Source organism: Pecten maximus, chromosome 1 (assembly GCF_902652985.1).
Source record: "Pecten maximus chromosome 1, xPecMax1.1, whole genome shotgun sequence".
Classification (NCBI taxonomy): Eukaryota; Metazoa; Mollusca; class Bivalvia; order Pectinida; family Pectinidae; genus Pecten; species Pecten maximus.
Genome location: NC_047015.1, coordinates 38,875,329 through 38,888,524, shown reverse-complemented (window position 1 = coordinate 38,888,524; position 13,196 = coordinate 38,875,329). Strand labels below are relative to the sequence as shown.

The 13,196-nt window shown below is 33.3% G+C and overlaps 1 protein-coding gene across 1 annotated transcript; it reads left to right on the top strand.

Annotated features, from left to right (window-relative positions):
• The first annotated feature begins 20 nt into the window (after nt 1-20).
• Nucleotides 21-12,534, top strand: LOC117333126 (ras-related protein Rab-40C-like). The gene is made up of 6 exons (XM_033892266.1): nt 21-237; nt 3,049-3,109; nt 4,150-4,210; nt 4,600-4,677; nt 4,926-5,148; nt 5,933-12,534. The coding sequence occupies exons 1-6, from the start codon at nt 66-68 to the stop codon at nt 6,169-6,171; spliced, it is 834 nt and encodes a 277-aa protein (XP_033748157.1). The 5' UTR covers nt 21-65; the 3' UTR covers nt 6,172-12,534.
• The last annotated feature ends 662 nt before the right edge of the window (nt 12,535-13,196 follow it).

Genomic DNA, 13,196 nt, shown 5'->3' with positions numbered 1-13,196 from the left:
TCATTTGATTATGGACCAACGTTAAGGGACATTCATTATGCACAATACACGGTAATCGGCCAAATATGAGTAGTGGTGTCAGTTCCCCCAGCATTAGCATAGTTCCAGGCTCGCCAAAACCATACGATTACCTGCTAAAGTTTCTTTTGGTTGGAGACAGTGATGTCGGAAAGGAAGAGCTGCTTGGGGGAATGGAGGACGGAGCTACAGAATCGCCATACGGATTCTCCAGTTGTGGTAATTATTAAAAGCGTTGTGGTTATACGCATCAGAAATCATTGGCCATATTTGGATGGTCCGCTATTTGTCATAATATAAGCTTAAGCTACGTCAATAAACGTTCTACAAACCCAGTATATAACAACCATGGTAACAACAAGGCCTATTAAATTACTGGTCGCCAGAGCTCCTGTAAGTGAATTCATCCACAATCACCAAAAAGACTAAAATCTGCATGATGCACATGAAGTAATAGTATATTAAAAAAAAGTGTCACAAATATTGATCCCACTTTCCATTTGACATTTGGTTCTTATGTTGTAATGAGACTGTAATCTTACACGTTGATTTGTAGATGACTAGGTAATAGTTATGATACATAAACCACCTATATATGTGACTGTAAGACTAGTAATGCTCTCACGTATGGGGCGCCATTTTACTATTTATTCCCATTTGGTGATATCACCTATTCAAATGAGTGATATCAACTATTCGTTTCATTAAGTGATATCGCCCATTCGAATAGGTGATATCACTCATTCGAATAGGTGATATCACTTATTGAAACGAATAGGTGATATCACTCATTCGAATAGGTGATATCACTTCTAAAATTTCATAAGTGATATCACCTATTCGAATAAGTGATATCACTTTAGAATCAATACAAACGACTGATACAGTTTTCCAAATTTTATAAGTGATATCACCTATTCGTATAGGTGATATCACTCATTCGAATAGGTGATATCACTCATTCGTAGAGGTGATATCACTTAAGAATTTTATAAGTGATATCACCTATTCGAAAAGGTGATATCACTTAAGAATATTTTTAAGTGATATCACCTATTCCAATTGGTGATATCACCTATTCGAATGAGTGATGTCACATATTCGTTTCATTAAGTGATATCACCTATTCGAATAGGTGATATCACTTATTTGAAAAATGAATTGGTGATATCACCTATTCGAATAGGTAATATCACTGATTGAATAGGTGATATCACCAAATGGGAATTCGAATAAATAGTAAAAGGGCGCCCCATACTCACCAACTATAATCAGTATATCTGTATACTCTGTCAGTGTATGTACATGTGTGGCAGAATTGGACCAGGTCGATCATTGGTGACCAGCTGCTAGCTCAATTGGTAGAGCATCCGGCTAGTGTTCGGAGGTCATATGTTCAAACCCTGGTCTAGCCATGCATTTTTGCACTCCTCTTATACATATGTAATAATTCAGAGTTGTATATATATGTCAGCTATGTTTAATCATAATCAGATCTAGAGATGGCATTATATTATCTTATGTATTATTCCAGAGCAAGAGGTCTCAAGATAGTCATTCTATTTTGATTCCAGCATATATGGTTAGCTAGATATTTTTTGTTTATATGCAGATGATCCTGTGACACATAGTGTTAGAATACTAATTTAGCTCTATATGTTTTTAGTGTTTGCAATGTCTAAAGGTCTAAGACAGGTTTGAATTCCAGTCTGTCCAGTTGTTTTTTACTGGTTAACTAGTCGCATATGTGATGCAAGTATATCCTACCGTATGTACATGGCCTCTTGGGTATATATCTCTGACAAAAGCATTATAAAAAAGCAAGAATAATTTACTTGCAATTGAATCATCACAAGCTTTTATTGCTGCCAGTTCAGTCCTGGGGTAGTATGTATACCTGTGCCACTGATCTGTTCTTACATCTGGAACAATTACACAAATATGTGTTGTCTGATTGAATGCTTGGAAAAGGAAGGTTTGGTGTTGTTTTACTCCTATCGTCATAATAACTTTAAGGTTATTTATGGAGGGTCTCCATGATCAATGAGAAAGCTGATTGATGCTTTTATAGTGCTGTCACACTGAAAGCTACACATAAATATGTATGATAGCATGACATTCCACTAGGTCACATTATACCAACAACAGACAAAACCAGTCTTTACTGCCAACTTCCAAGCTGAACGTCAAACAGTGAACAGGATGTACCAATTTTATTAACTCTGGTATGTCTCGGCCAGGGGACAATGTCTTTCTTACGGGGGCAAACCTTTTACTTAAAAAGGCCAAGAGTGTGGCATTGTCATGGGAGACATAATATATAAGGATTGAAAAAGTTGTTTAGAAAGAGAAGAAAATTAAAGATAAGATCCCAAATTTAGTTGCCTCTTATATGATCATGCAATGGTCATGGGGGCAGCAATGTTAAGTAGGTGTCTGTTACTCAGCTGAAAGAGCAGTGCTTTTTGGCTCACTTGGTTGAATCCTGGATTATCATTTCAGAGACCCTGGTTTGATGCCTGTCAGTAGGCACTTCGAGGAATGTGTTTTTGCCTGTTCAATATTATATTTCCTTCTGTCATATGAAGTCGGACATGTTTGATCCTCTTTGATATATGCCAGCTGGTGGCTCTTTTATCACCACTGGTTCTCAGATGTGACTTCAAACATAATTATGTAGCTACTGTAAAATTTGTAATAAGTACTGATATTTTCTGTACCTTATGTAATAAATACTACAGACCATCTAGAATCAGGATATTCTAATATATATTTATATTATTATTAGTATCAGGTAAAATTTAATAGGTGTATATAAATATATACTATGAAACTCACTGCAATGAAGTTACTTGTAATTATAAAAGTAATTTTTGTAGCAACTTGCTTATGAAATTTAAGAATATTTAATTCATCATAAAAAAGAAATATTTCTATATAGTAATAATTATATAAGATTCATTTTAAAAAAGAAAGTTTTCTGTAAAGCCAAAAATACAGGGAGACAAATGTTTTTACTTTTCGTTGCAGGCATTGATTACAAGACTACAACTATTTTGTTGGATGGAAGGCGTGTAAAATTACAGTTGTGGTAAGATTACAGATCACAGTTACCATTTCATGTCTATGTATACTCTTCATGATCACATGATCTTTAATTAACTTCTAGCTTTCATAAGTATGTAAAAATTGTTCATCTAACACTGCATACATGTGAAAAATACCATCTGCTGTAGGTAGGATCTAATATTATTGTAAAGATAACTATTGTGTATTGTGTGAAATACCCTATGTTAATGTGTATTGTGTGAAATACCCTATGTTAACAGTTTGTACATAGCCACAGGAATAATTATAACTGGTAGCATTCTCTTAAACTTACTATGGTGCCTTTCCCATATACATGTATATAGTTAGACACATTTAGCAATAAAACTGATGCTCTCACTTCTGTGCACCTAGTGACCCCCCTTTTAAGTAACTAGTCTACATATTTATGTCACCTGCCTGCCCAGAGGGCTTATGCCATGAATTTGTGACTTTTGACTAAACATGCTTACTTCATGTGTATACTACTTACATCTACGATGTTTCAATAAAATATTCTATGTTAAAGTACAGGGTGCAAATTAAACAGTCTTCAAAAGTCCTTGAATTCTGCTTTGTAGTCTTGAAAATCTTCATATAATATACTTTCTGCCTTGAAAAGTCTGTGAATAGGAAATTCTTTGGCTCATAGATGTTATTAAGTAGAGACATGAGTTTGATTTTTGTGTTTCAAAAGGCGTAGTACTAGTGCAAGGCAAATTACATTTTTTGTGTGTTTGAAATTGAAAACTGAAGCATTGGACATTGCAAAAATTGTTGATGTTAAATATGTTTTACATGAAAGAAAAATCCCTTGAAAAAGTATATACATGTATGTCATTTGAAAAGCCTTGAAATGGCATTTAATTTCATTTGATCAGATCTTTATGCTCCCTTAAACATGACTCTTATAAAACTAGTAGATGTACATTGATAAGTTTCTACCATGTACTCCAGTTCATTTAATTTCTTTACATCTTACATTTGTCACTGTCTCTGTTTTTACATCAAATGATTCCTTGATTTTGATGATTTTATATTCAGGGACACTTCAGGACAAGGACGATTCTGTACCATCTTCCGGTCATACTCCAGAGGAGCCCAGGTTAGAAATATGGTCGTGGTAGTTAAAGTGATCTCATGCTTGGATAACTCCATATATAGAAAAATAGTGTTTCATTTATTGTTATACATTTCTGAACTGATCATGAAAGGCATCATAGAACGGTATCCACAGTTATGAGTAAAAAATCTGATAGAATTAGATGCATCTCAGGGTATAAAATCTGTAATGCAATTGTTATGTAGGCAACATTATGTAGGCAACAGATTGGCATTGTTTGCATAGAAATCTGGAGAAATAAAGAAGTATTTGTGAAAGTTCTGAAGGTGATTAGGTAACTGTAAAACTGAAAGTAAATTTGTAAACGTGACAACCACTGTTCAGTTGATATCCCTATGTGTTCCCATTGAAAAATTCATGTATTTTTACAGGGCATTCTGTTGGTGTATGACATTACCAATAAGTGGTCATTTGATGGCATTGACAGATGGATCAAGGAAATTGACCAGGTATACTATTTGATCTACAATAATGTACATTTGCTGTCTCAACTTACATGACTTTTTCTAATATTAACATGAGATATAGATCAGCTTGTCAAATTATGATTGCACTTTTTTTCCCCAAAGATCCATTTATATGTGCGAAACAGAAACAGATATGTGCCATACATTGATATTGTCATAAATAAACTTGTTTCACCTGTTATTGAAGCCTAATTGACTGGTTTTGATGATGACTGATAATCATTTTCCAGCATGCACCTGGTGTTCCTAAGATTTTGGTTGGCAACCGTCTCCACCTAGCGTTTAAACGACAAGTGAGTGAGGCAACAGCAGAAGCATATGCGTTGAAAAATGACATGGCTTTTTTTGAAGTGAGTCCTCTGTGTGACTTCAATGTGACAGAATCTTTTGCAGAGCTATCTCGCCTGGCTTTAAAAAGGAATGGCATGAGCCGGACCTGGGGGCCTAGCAAAGGTGTGTATTGCATGTTGGGATGGAATCATTATCAGAATAAAAGTGCCCGTAATAGCGGGGTGGTCGTAATTTTGAGGTGGTCGTAAGGTGAGGTTTTACTGTATGTTAATATAAACTACAGTTGAATTTGATGAAAAATATCTAGTTTAGAATAATCTATTTTATTATCATGTAGGATAAAGTGTTTCATCTATTAAATTAAAAGTCTTCCAAAATCATGAAATTATAAAATTTAATTGATCAACACTTTTCTCCCCCTCTGTAAATTTTGTGTTGCAACTTTTCGTTTAGTAACTAATTTTAGGTAACCTTTTTATAACAAAATATGTTGTTATATATTAAGATAATTATAGAAAAAAATAATGTGATGACTTTAAAGAAAATATGGTAGAGAAATCTTCCATGATGGATTCATATAACAAAGTATACAATTTGTACCAAAATTTTTAAGTAAATTGCAATGATGGCAAGATTATGTCACCATATTTATCCTCAAATAAGTCCCTTCCCCTAGTGTGAAAGTTTAACTTTAGTGGGGGGGCTTCTTTTTAACCACTTTTAGCTTACTATTTCAAAACTGATGATATTAAATAAATTGAAGAAGAAGGCATATTTGTGGACTTAGGCTTATTTGTGGATACATACAATATTTTCTAGACATCAGACTTTTACATTGTGCATCATGTAAACAATTGATCAGATGATGGATTGCATTCCTTTAATTATCACTTACATTACATATTGATCCCCAACTCTGTCACAAATTGTTCTATTTTCATTTCAGTTTTGAGTCTTCAGGAGATAGCATGTCACACAATCGTTGCAAGGACAACAATATATGGCATTGATCAGCTTCCGTTACCACAGACTTTAAAGTCATATCTCAAGTCATACGCTCTCACCAACAAAACAAGAGCCAGAATGCAGAGTTTCATCCACCGTGACAAATCAAAGAAAAATAAGTATCTCAACCCCACAGACTCACCTCCCGCCAACTGTCGACGCAGCTGCTGTATCAGCTAGCAGATAGGGATATCTGGTGTTGTCTAGAGCTGCTAAAAGTTCAGGACATAACCACCAAAGTTGGACAAAATTTCTATTTTAAGAAGCTATCAGGAAAAAGATATCCATTTTTAATTTGTGACCTACTAAATTATTTATTTCAGAATTACATATAACATGTATTGTACTTAGTGGTTAAATTTGATAAAAATATGATCAGGTAAATAATTTTCAGCAAAGTTGAAAGTATCATGTTTCTTTTAAATGAAAAAAATAGCACCTAGTATTTTTGCATCAAATGGCAATCTGCTACCTACCAAATAAGATTCAGTTTAAAGAAAAATGTTTTGATCCACCAGTATTAGACTACAATTGGAAATATTTGTTTTCTTGGTTGCTGTCAGCAATTCAAATGTTAACTTGTCAGTTATTAATTATCATGTAAAGCTAGTCAATAGGCATTAGGTCTGAAGTCTTAAAATGTTGTGACTTGGTATGGGAGGAAGTGAAGCCGAACTTATAGTGGAGAGTCGTTGTCCTTAACTGAAGCTTCCAATATGACAGGAAACTGTCGAGTATGAGCGAGTGTATTTGTGACAGAAGCCTGGAAGGGAGGGATCTTTGTATTATGTAGTTGTCTGCAAGGTCTAGAAGGGGGCGTTTTAATATACACCGTATTTCAATTAATGTGACCATTTCGTTGAGGAAGTTTTGCCAAAATAGCATTTCATTATAATGTTAGCTAGTTAAACGGAACTGGTAAAATTATATAATTTTCAAATATTTCAGATGAAAATCTATATAAAAAGGTAAACTCTACAATTTGCTCATTTTCATAGTATTAAGCAATAATAGAGGACTAAATCTTGGTATTTTTGAGAATATTTTAAAATTTGATGTTGTCATATTGTGTGTGAATATGAAGTTTAAGAACTGCCTTCCTGTTCAGCCATTCAATGTTGCAGTCAATATTTTATGCTTGTGATGTTTGAATTATTTTCTGATTTGTCAGTAGAATCTCTGTATTAACTTAGCACCTGCTTTAGTAGTCTATACCTGACTGTAATCGCAGTGGTTTAAAGGACTTGATTTTCAGAATTTGTTTTATTTACATGCAGTTTCTTCATGCACATGTTAATTAATTTCTTCAGGTGTTTAAGATTTTTTTTTTAATTGTGTATTGGGGTTTCATGGAAACATTTAAATATAATATATAATCTGTATCTTTTGTGACTGTAATTTACTGTTGTAACTTCTCAACACTAAAAAAAATGTATAGATTGAAGATTTACAAAAGTAGTTATTTTTAACACATTCTCATTAAAGATGGTTTCTGTAAAAAAATGCCTGATATTCATCATGATTGAACCACCTTATTTCATTTTCTGCACATAAATATAGGCTAATATTACAGCATAAAATACATTCCTTCTATTCAACCACCTGTTTACAACTTTATGGGAACAGTTGTCAGTTGGTAATTGTGAAATATATTTTTAAAACATTTTCGTTTGAATTTAAGTTATATATCTGTTTATAGTGCTGAATTTCAAAATGTTTTAGGCCATAATAATACAACATGTTTCACTGCACAAAAAGTCTTGACAGTGCTAGAAAAAAAAGGACTGAGATAGCATGTTAGATGATGCATGTAAGAACACAGATAAGTGTCATAGTTCAAAAAGCTGAAAGAGTGCTAAATTATAATGTTTGACATTTTAAGGAATGGTTAGAGGTATTTAGTGCGAGAAGTATTGTAGCATTTGAATTGCCATCTTTTGGATGTGCTTGAGACATTCTGTATTGTTCTGCAACACTGTGATAAAGACACACAAAGGATAAATTGCCAGTACAAAGTCTTCCAGTCAATGTTTTCAGTCATGCCACTAAATTTTCATGTCAGCTCTTTCTGATCTGAGATATTTTCTTATACATGTGTTTAAAGAAGAAGAAAAAACAAGGCTGAGTAAAAATATTTACATAGAGACATTATCATGCCTAAAGTATACTCTAGGACAGCATTGTATTAGTGAATTGTGGCGTTTTTAGAAACCTGTAGGAAATCCATGTTGTACAGTTGTCCTTTATATGGTATTATCTACCAGAGTACTAATATTAATATATGGTAGATTGCCAAAAGATCAATCAGAAACAAGAAACATCTTCCAAGTAAAATCTCTGTCACCAGATAATACTTAAATATAAATGATAAAACAAAAAAAACAAAATCAGTATACAACCTTTGCTGTAGGAGTTTTATACAGTACACACACATACATGTATATATACATCAATGTAATTTTGTTTATGTTTTGATGTTTGTGACAGTGTAGATGTGTAACCATTTCATTGGTGTCAGTAAGAAGGCTTTACTTTGCTCTCTTAAATATGATCATATTATCAAAAGATTTCTTACAGTTTTATTGACAAATTTGCTTAAAAACATTTTCATTTAACCATTTGGTTGTGCCTTTAATCTGTTTGTGCAACAACTTCAGGTACTATTCAGGGGAGGGGTGGTATTATTAATTATTGTTCAGTGTGTTTTTATGTATATTCCGATACACACACCTCTGATTGTATTGCAAATCCACTTATCTCTACTTTGAATTAGTACGTCATGTAGTCAGTGTTAACTGTTGTGTTTATCTTGCCAGTTAATTTTCTGGGTTAAAATTTTGTTCCTTTGGAAAGGGTATACAAGATATGTCTCCAGAGGCAATATCAATGTGGTTATTGTTCTCATGAGTACAGAATGAAGCAAAATCAAACACATGCTATATAAACATGTTCATGTACTGCAATAGATGTATTTTCATGTGTCCATATCACTACTTGGGTTCAAATATATCTTTATCCTCAATTGGGAACAGAAGAAAATTTATATGTATATAGAAGTTAACGATACCTTAAATTTTTTCTTCATATTTGAATTGATATTATTTACTAAAAAGCTACATTGTTTTGTACCTACCTTTGTACCTACCTGGCCATATCATGTGTTTTGTTTTTATTGTATTATCAGTATTATCTGTATATATTGGCATTGTTTAGATTTTTTCTGTGTATCTATATTGTATTGATCTTAAGCTGGGGCTGAATCAATGTACGTGTATTTGGTATGTACCCATATGGCCAGCTTGCCATAACTGAACACGATTTACTGGTCACAGTTGTGGTTACCCTGCCTACCAGTCATTGTCTTCCTTCTCATGTCTCTTCCCTCTTAATTATGGGGTAGAGATTCTTTTTCTTGATCTTTGTCACTGTTGAATGATGACGAATTTCCAGCAGTGGAAGTGATGTACTTTCCCTAGTATTTGCAAACATTAACTGGAGGCTTACAAATTCTCATATTTTCATCTTGTCTTGCAGTTGTTCAAGTCTTACAGTGTTATTCATTATTACATTTTTGTTGGCAATTATCTGTGATGTAAAAAGTGAATCGCATATGTATGTTTATGTAGCTCAACATTTCATTTAATGAACAAATGTTTACAATTTGTTTTTCCTTCATTCATACAAGTTGTTCTGTTGTTGCTAGAATTTTTCCTTGTATCAAGATACAATTTTACAGATAAAATCTTGCTTCCTTACTCCAAATTTTTCTACATGCAGACAAACTGTTCTGTTGTTTAAAATTTTTCATTGCCTCAAGATACAATTTCGAAGATAAAATATTTCATTCTTAACTTCACTGTTTTTCTTTCTACATGCAGACAAAATGTTCCATTTCAGAAAATTTCACTTTATCAGATACAATTTCATAGATGAAATCTTGCATTCTTACTTCAAACCTTGATGTCTTTGGTTTGTGATGAATGACACCAAACAGCCTGATTGGTAAAGGAATACTTATGTTTCTAGAGGAAAACAAGAAAAGTATTTTGGTTGAGTCGTAAATGCCTTCATTGGTTGTGCCTGCTCTATTATGTTGATTATTTATGTGTACATGTATTATGTAAATTTGCTATAGAAGAGGTGCTATATTTTGTATATTCAGTTATTTTATCGTTTTTGTGTATGTTAAAGAAATGTGTTGCCTTTTTATTCAGGTTTCTCTTTTTTATATATATAATATAATGGTGTACTAATTGGGGTTGAGAATGTGAAATACAAGGCCAAGTAGATATTCTGATTGCTGGCCATTGTTATAATACACCAGTGTAGACGTTGTGATGTCTCTAGTGAATTAAAGTTTTAGCTCACTAGGACTCACAAGGCTTTATAGCATAATGATGCATTATATTAGACAGAGTTTTTGTTAATATTTTCACTTCTAAATGCCAATTAGAAATTGACTGTCAATGGGACTCCATAAACAAATGTGTGTGTGTAACAAAAATTAACTATTTTGGAAACTGTAGCTAACCAGTCTTTACCATATAAGCTAAAGAGAACTTCTCCATATCCAAGATGTAGGAAGTTGCTAGTACTTTTGAAATTCTGAAAATTGTATAAATTGAACTTCTCTGTTTGTTTCATTTGGTTGTGGTCATTTTTTACGACTGTAAAAGAAATATTTTTTCAGTAACTTGTCTAATTTAAACTGTTTGAAGCATTAATTAAAAAGAAATACTTCAACTTTGATGACCGTAGACATTTTGTGGATACATTTGTATCTGAAAAATGTTGGCTGTTCTTTTGAAGCAATTCAGAAAAAAATGAGAAACTTGAATGAAAATGCACATAATGTAAGTGCATAATGTTTGTTTAAGAGTGATGTTTTTGTGTTAAAATGTTGCATCCATATAAGTCATGAATTATCACATGATTGTCATGTTACATTTGTTTTATCCTGCATTTCATCCACTCTAAATAAATTTGCAAATCAATTTGTTGTAATTTAAACATATGTGAAGATTGTCAGTCACAGTTGTGATAATTTAGTTAAAAATTCTTCCTTCCTTGATATGTACAACTTGTCAATATTTGAATCTCATTTATTTAATTACTATATATACATAGAGTAATATACATTTTGTACATATTCCAGCAAATGAATATAGTCTTTCAGGGTGGAATTTTTGTTGTTGTTTTGATATTTACTGGAACATAGTTCCTGTTTCTTGCATTACCTGGTAAGTCTGTCTATAGTCAGTGATTGTGTATATCATACTTCCTGTAAGTCTATAGTCAGTGATTGTGTATATCATACTTCCTGTAAGTCTATAGTCAGTGATTGTATCATACTTCCTGTAATTCTATAGTCAGTGATTATATCATACTTCCTGTAAGTCTATAGTCAGTGATTGTGTATATCATACTTCCTGTAAGTCTATAGTCAGTGATTATATCATACTTCCTGTAAGTCTATAGTCAGTAATTGTATCATACTTCCTGTAAGTCTATAGTCAGTGATTATATCATACTTCCTGTAAGTCTATAGTCGGTGATTATATCATACTTCCTGTAAGTCTATAGTCGGTGATTATATCATACTTCCTGTAAGTCTATAGTCGGTGATTGTATCATACTTCCTGTAAGTCTATAGTCGGTGATTATATCATACTTCCTGTAAGTCTATAGTCAGTGATTATATCATACTTCCTGTAAGTCTATAGTCAGTGATTGTATCATACTTCCTGTATTAAAGTATAGTCAGTGATTGTATCATACTTCCTGTAAGTCTATAGTAAGTGTTTGTGTGTATCATACTTCCTGTAAGTCTATAGTCAGTGATTGTATCATACTTCCTGTAAGTCTAGAGTCAGTGATTATATCATACTTCCTGTAAGTCTATAGTCAGTGATTGTATCATACTTCCTGTAAGTCTATAGTCGGTGATTATATCATACTTCCTGTAAGTCTATAGTCAGTGATTATATCATACTTCCTGTAAGTCTATAGTCAGTGATTGTATCATACTTCCTGTATTAAAGTATAGTCAGTGATTGTATCATACTTCCTGTAAGTCTATAGTAAGTGTTTGTGTGTATCATACTTCCTGTAAGTCTATAGTCAGTGATTGTATCATACTTCCTGTAAGTCTAGAGTCAGTGATTATATCATACTTCCTGTAAGTCTATAGTCGGTGATTTTATCATACTTCCTGTAAGTCTATAGTCAGTGATTGTAACATGATATTGTTTTATTATGTGGTCATTACTGGTACAATTTAAAGGAATCACATAGAAGGATTTTTATATTCGTTTGCTGAATAATTACAAATTGTATGAGATCTACATAGTGATATCTATTGTGGGTCCACTGTATATACAGCTGTAATATTTATTGAGGGGTGCCTGGACGTATATTACCAGCCATCCATATATGATGCACCCCACTTGGGAACTTGGGCCACTCACAGAGAGTTGGGCTTATTGTTAGTTACCTTTATCTGTATAACCATGATGTTGTTTAATACAGTTTCAATAAGAGTTATTCCTTGTGTTGCTTTATTTATAAAACAGTCAACTTTTTTGGTCATCGGACAAGAAAGGTGCATCCTGACCAAGTGTTGTTATTTTTCAGGTCGGTCAGAAATCCAAGATGGCCGCAATGTCAGCCATCTTTAAAAACACATTTTAAACTTCTCCAGTTCCGCTGGTGCCATTGAGCTGGAAATTGGTGAGAGTTTTAAGGAAGGGAAGCCAACAAAGTGTTGTTATTTTTCAGCCTCGTAAAAACTTTGATATGGCCGTCACACAGCCATTTTGTAACATGATTGCACCATCATGGTTTTCCTGAACAACACCTATTTCTCAAGTTCCATCAGTGGTATTCAGCTCTAACTTACCTGAAATGATCCTGAGATGGTCCTGTGTGGGTTTTTTTTTGGGGGGGGGGGGGGTCGGTCTGAAATCTAGGATGGCCGCCATAGCCAAGAGTGCCACTATACTTGCTACAGAGTATGTGTACTACAATAGTATAGGGTCTTTATAGTCAGATGACCGCTAAGGCCTATGAGCCTCTTGTTTTAGATGACCTATAGTCAGCATGCTTTGTCCGTCGTCCATCGTGCAAAACTTTTCACATTTCAAACTTCTCATATTCCAATAGTGGGATTGAGCTGAAACTTGCCTGAAATGATCTTGAGATGGTCT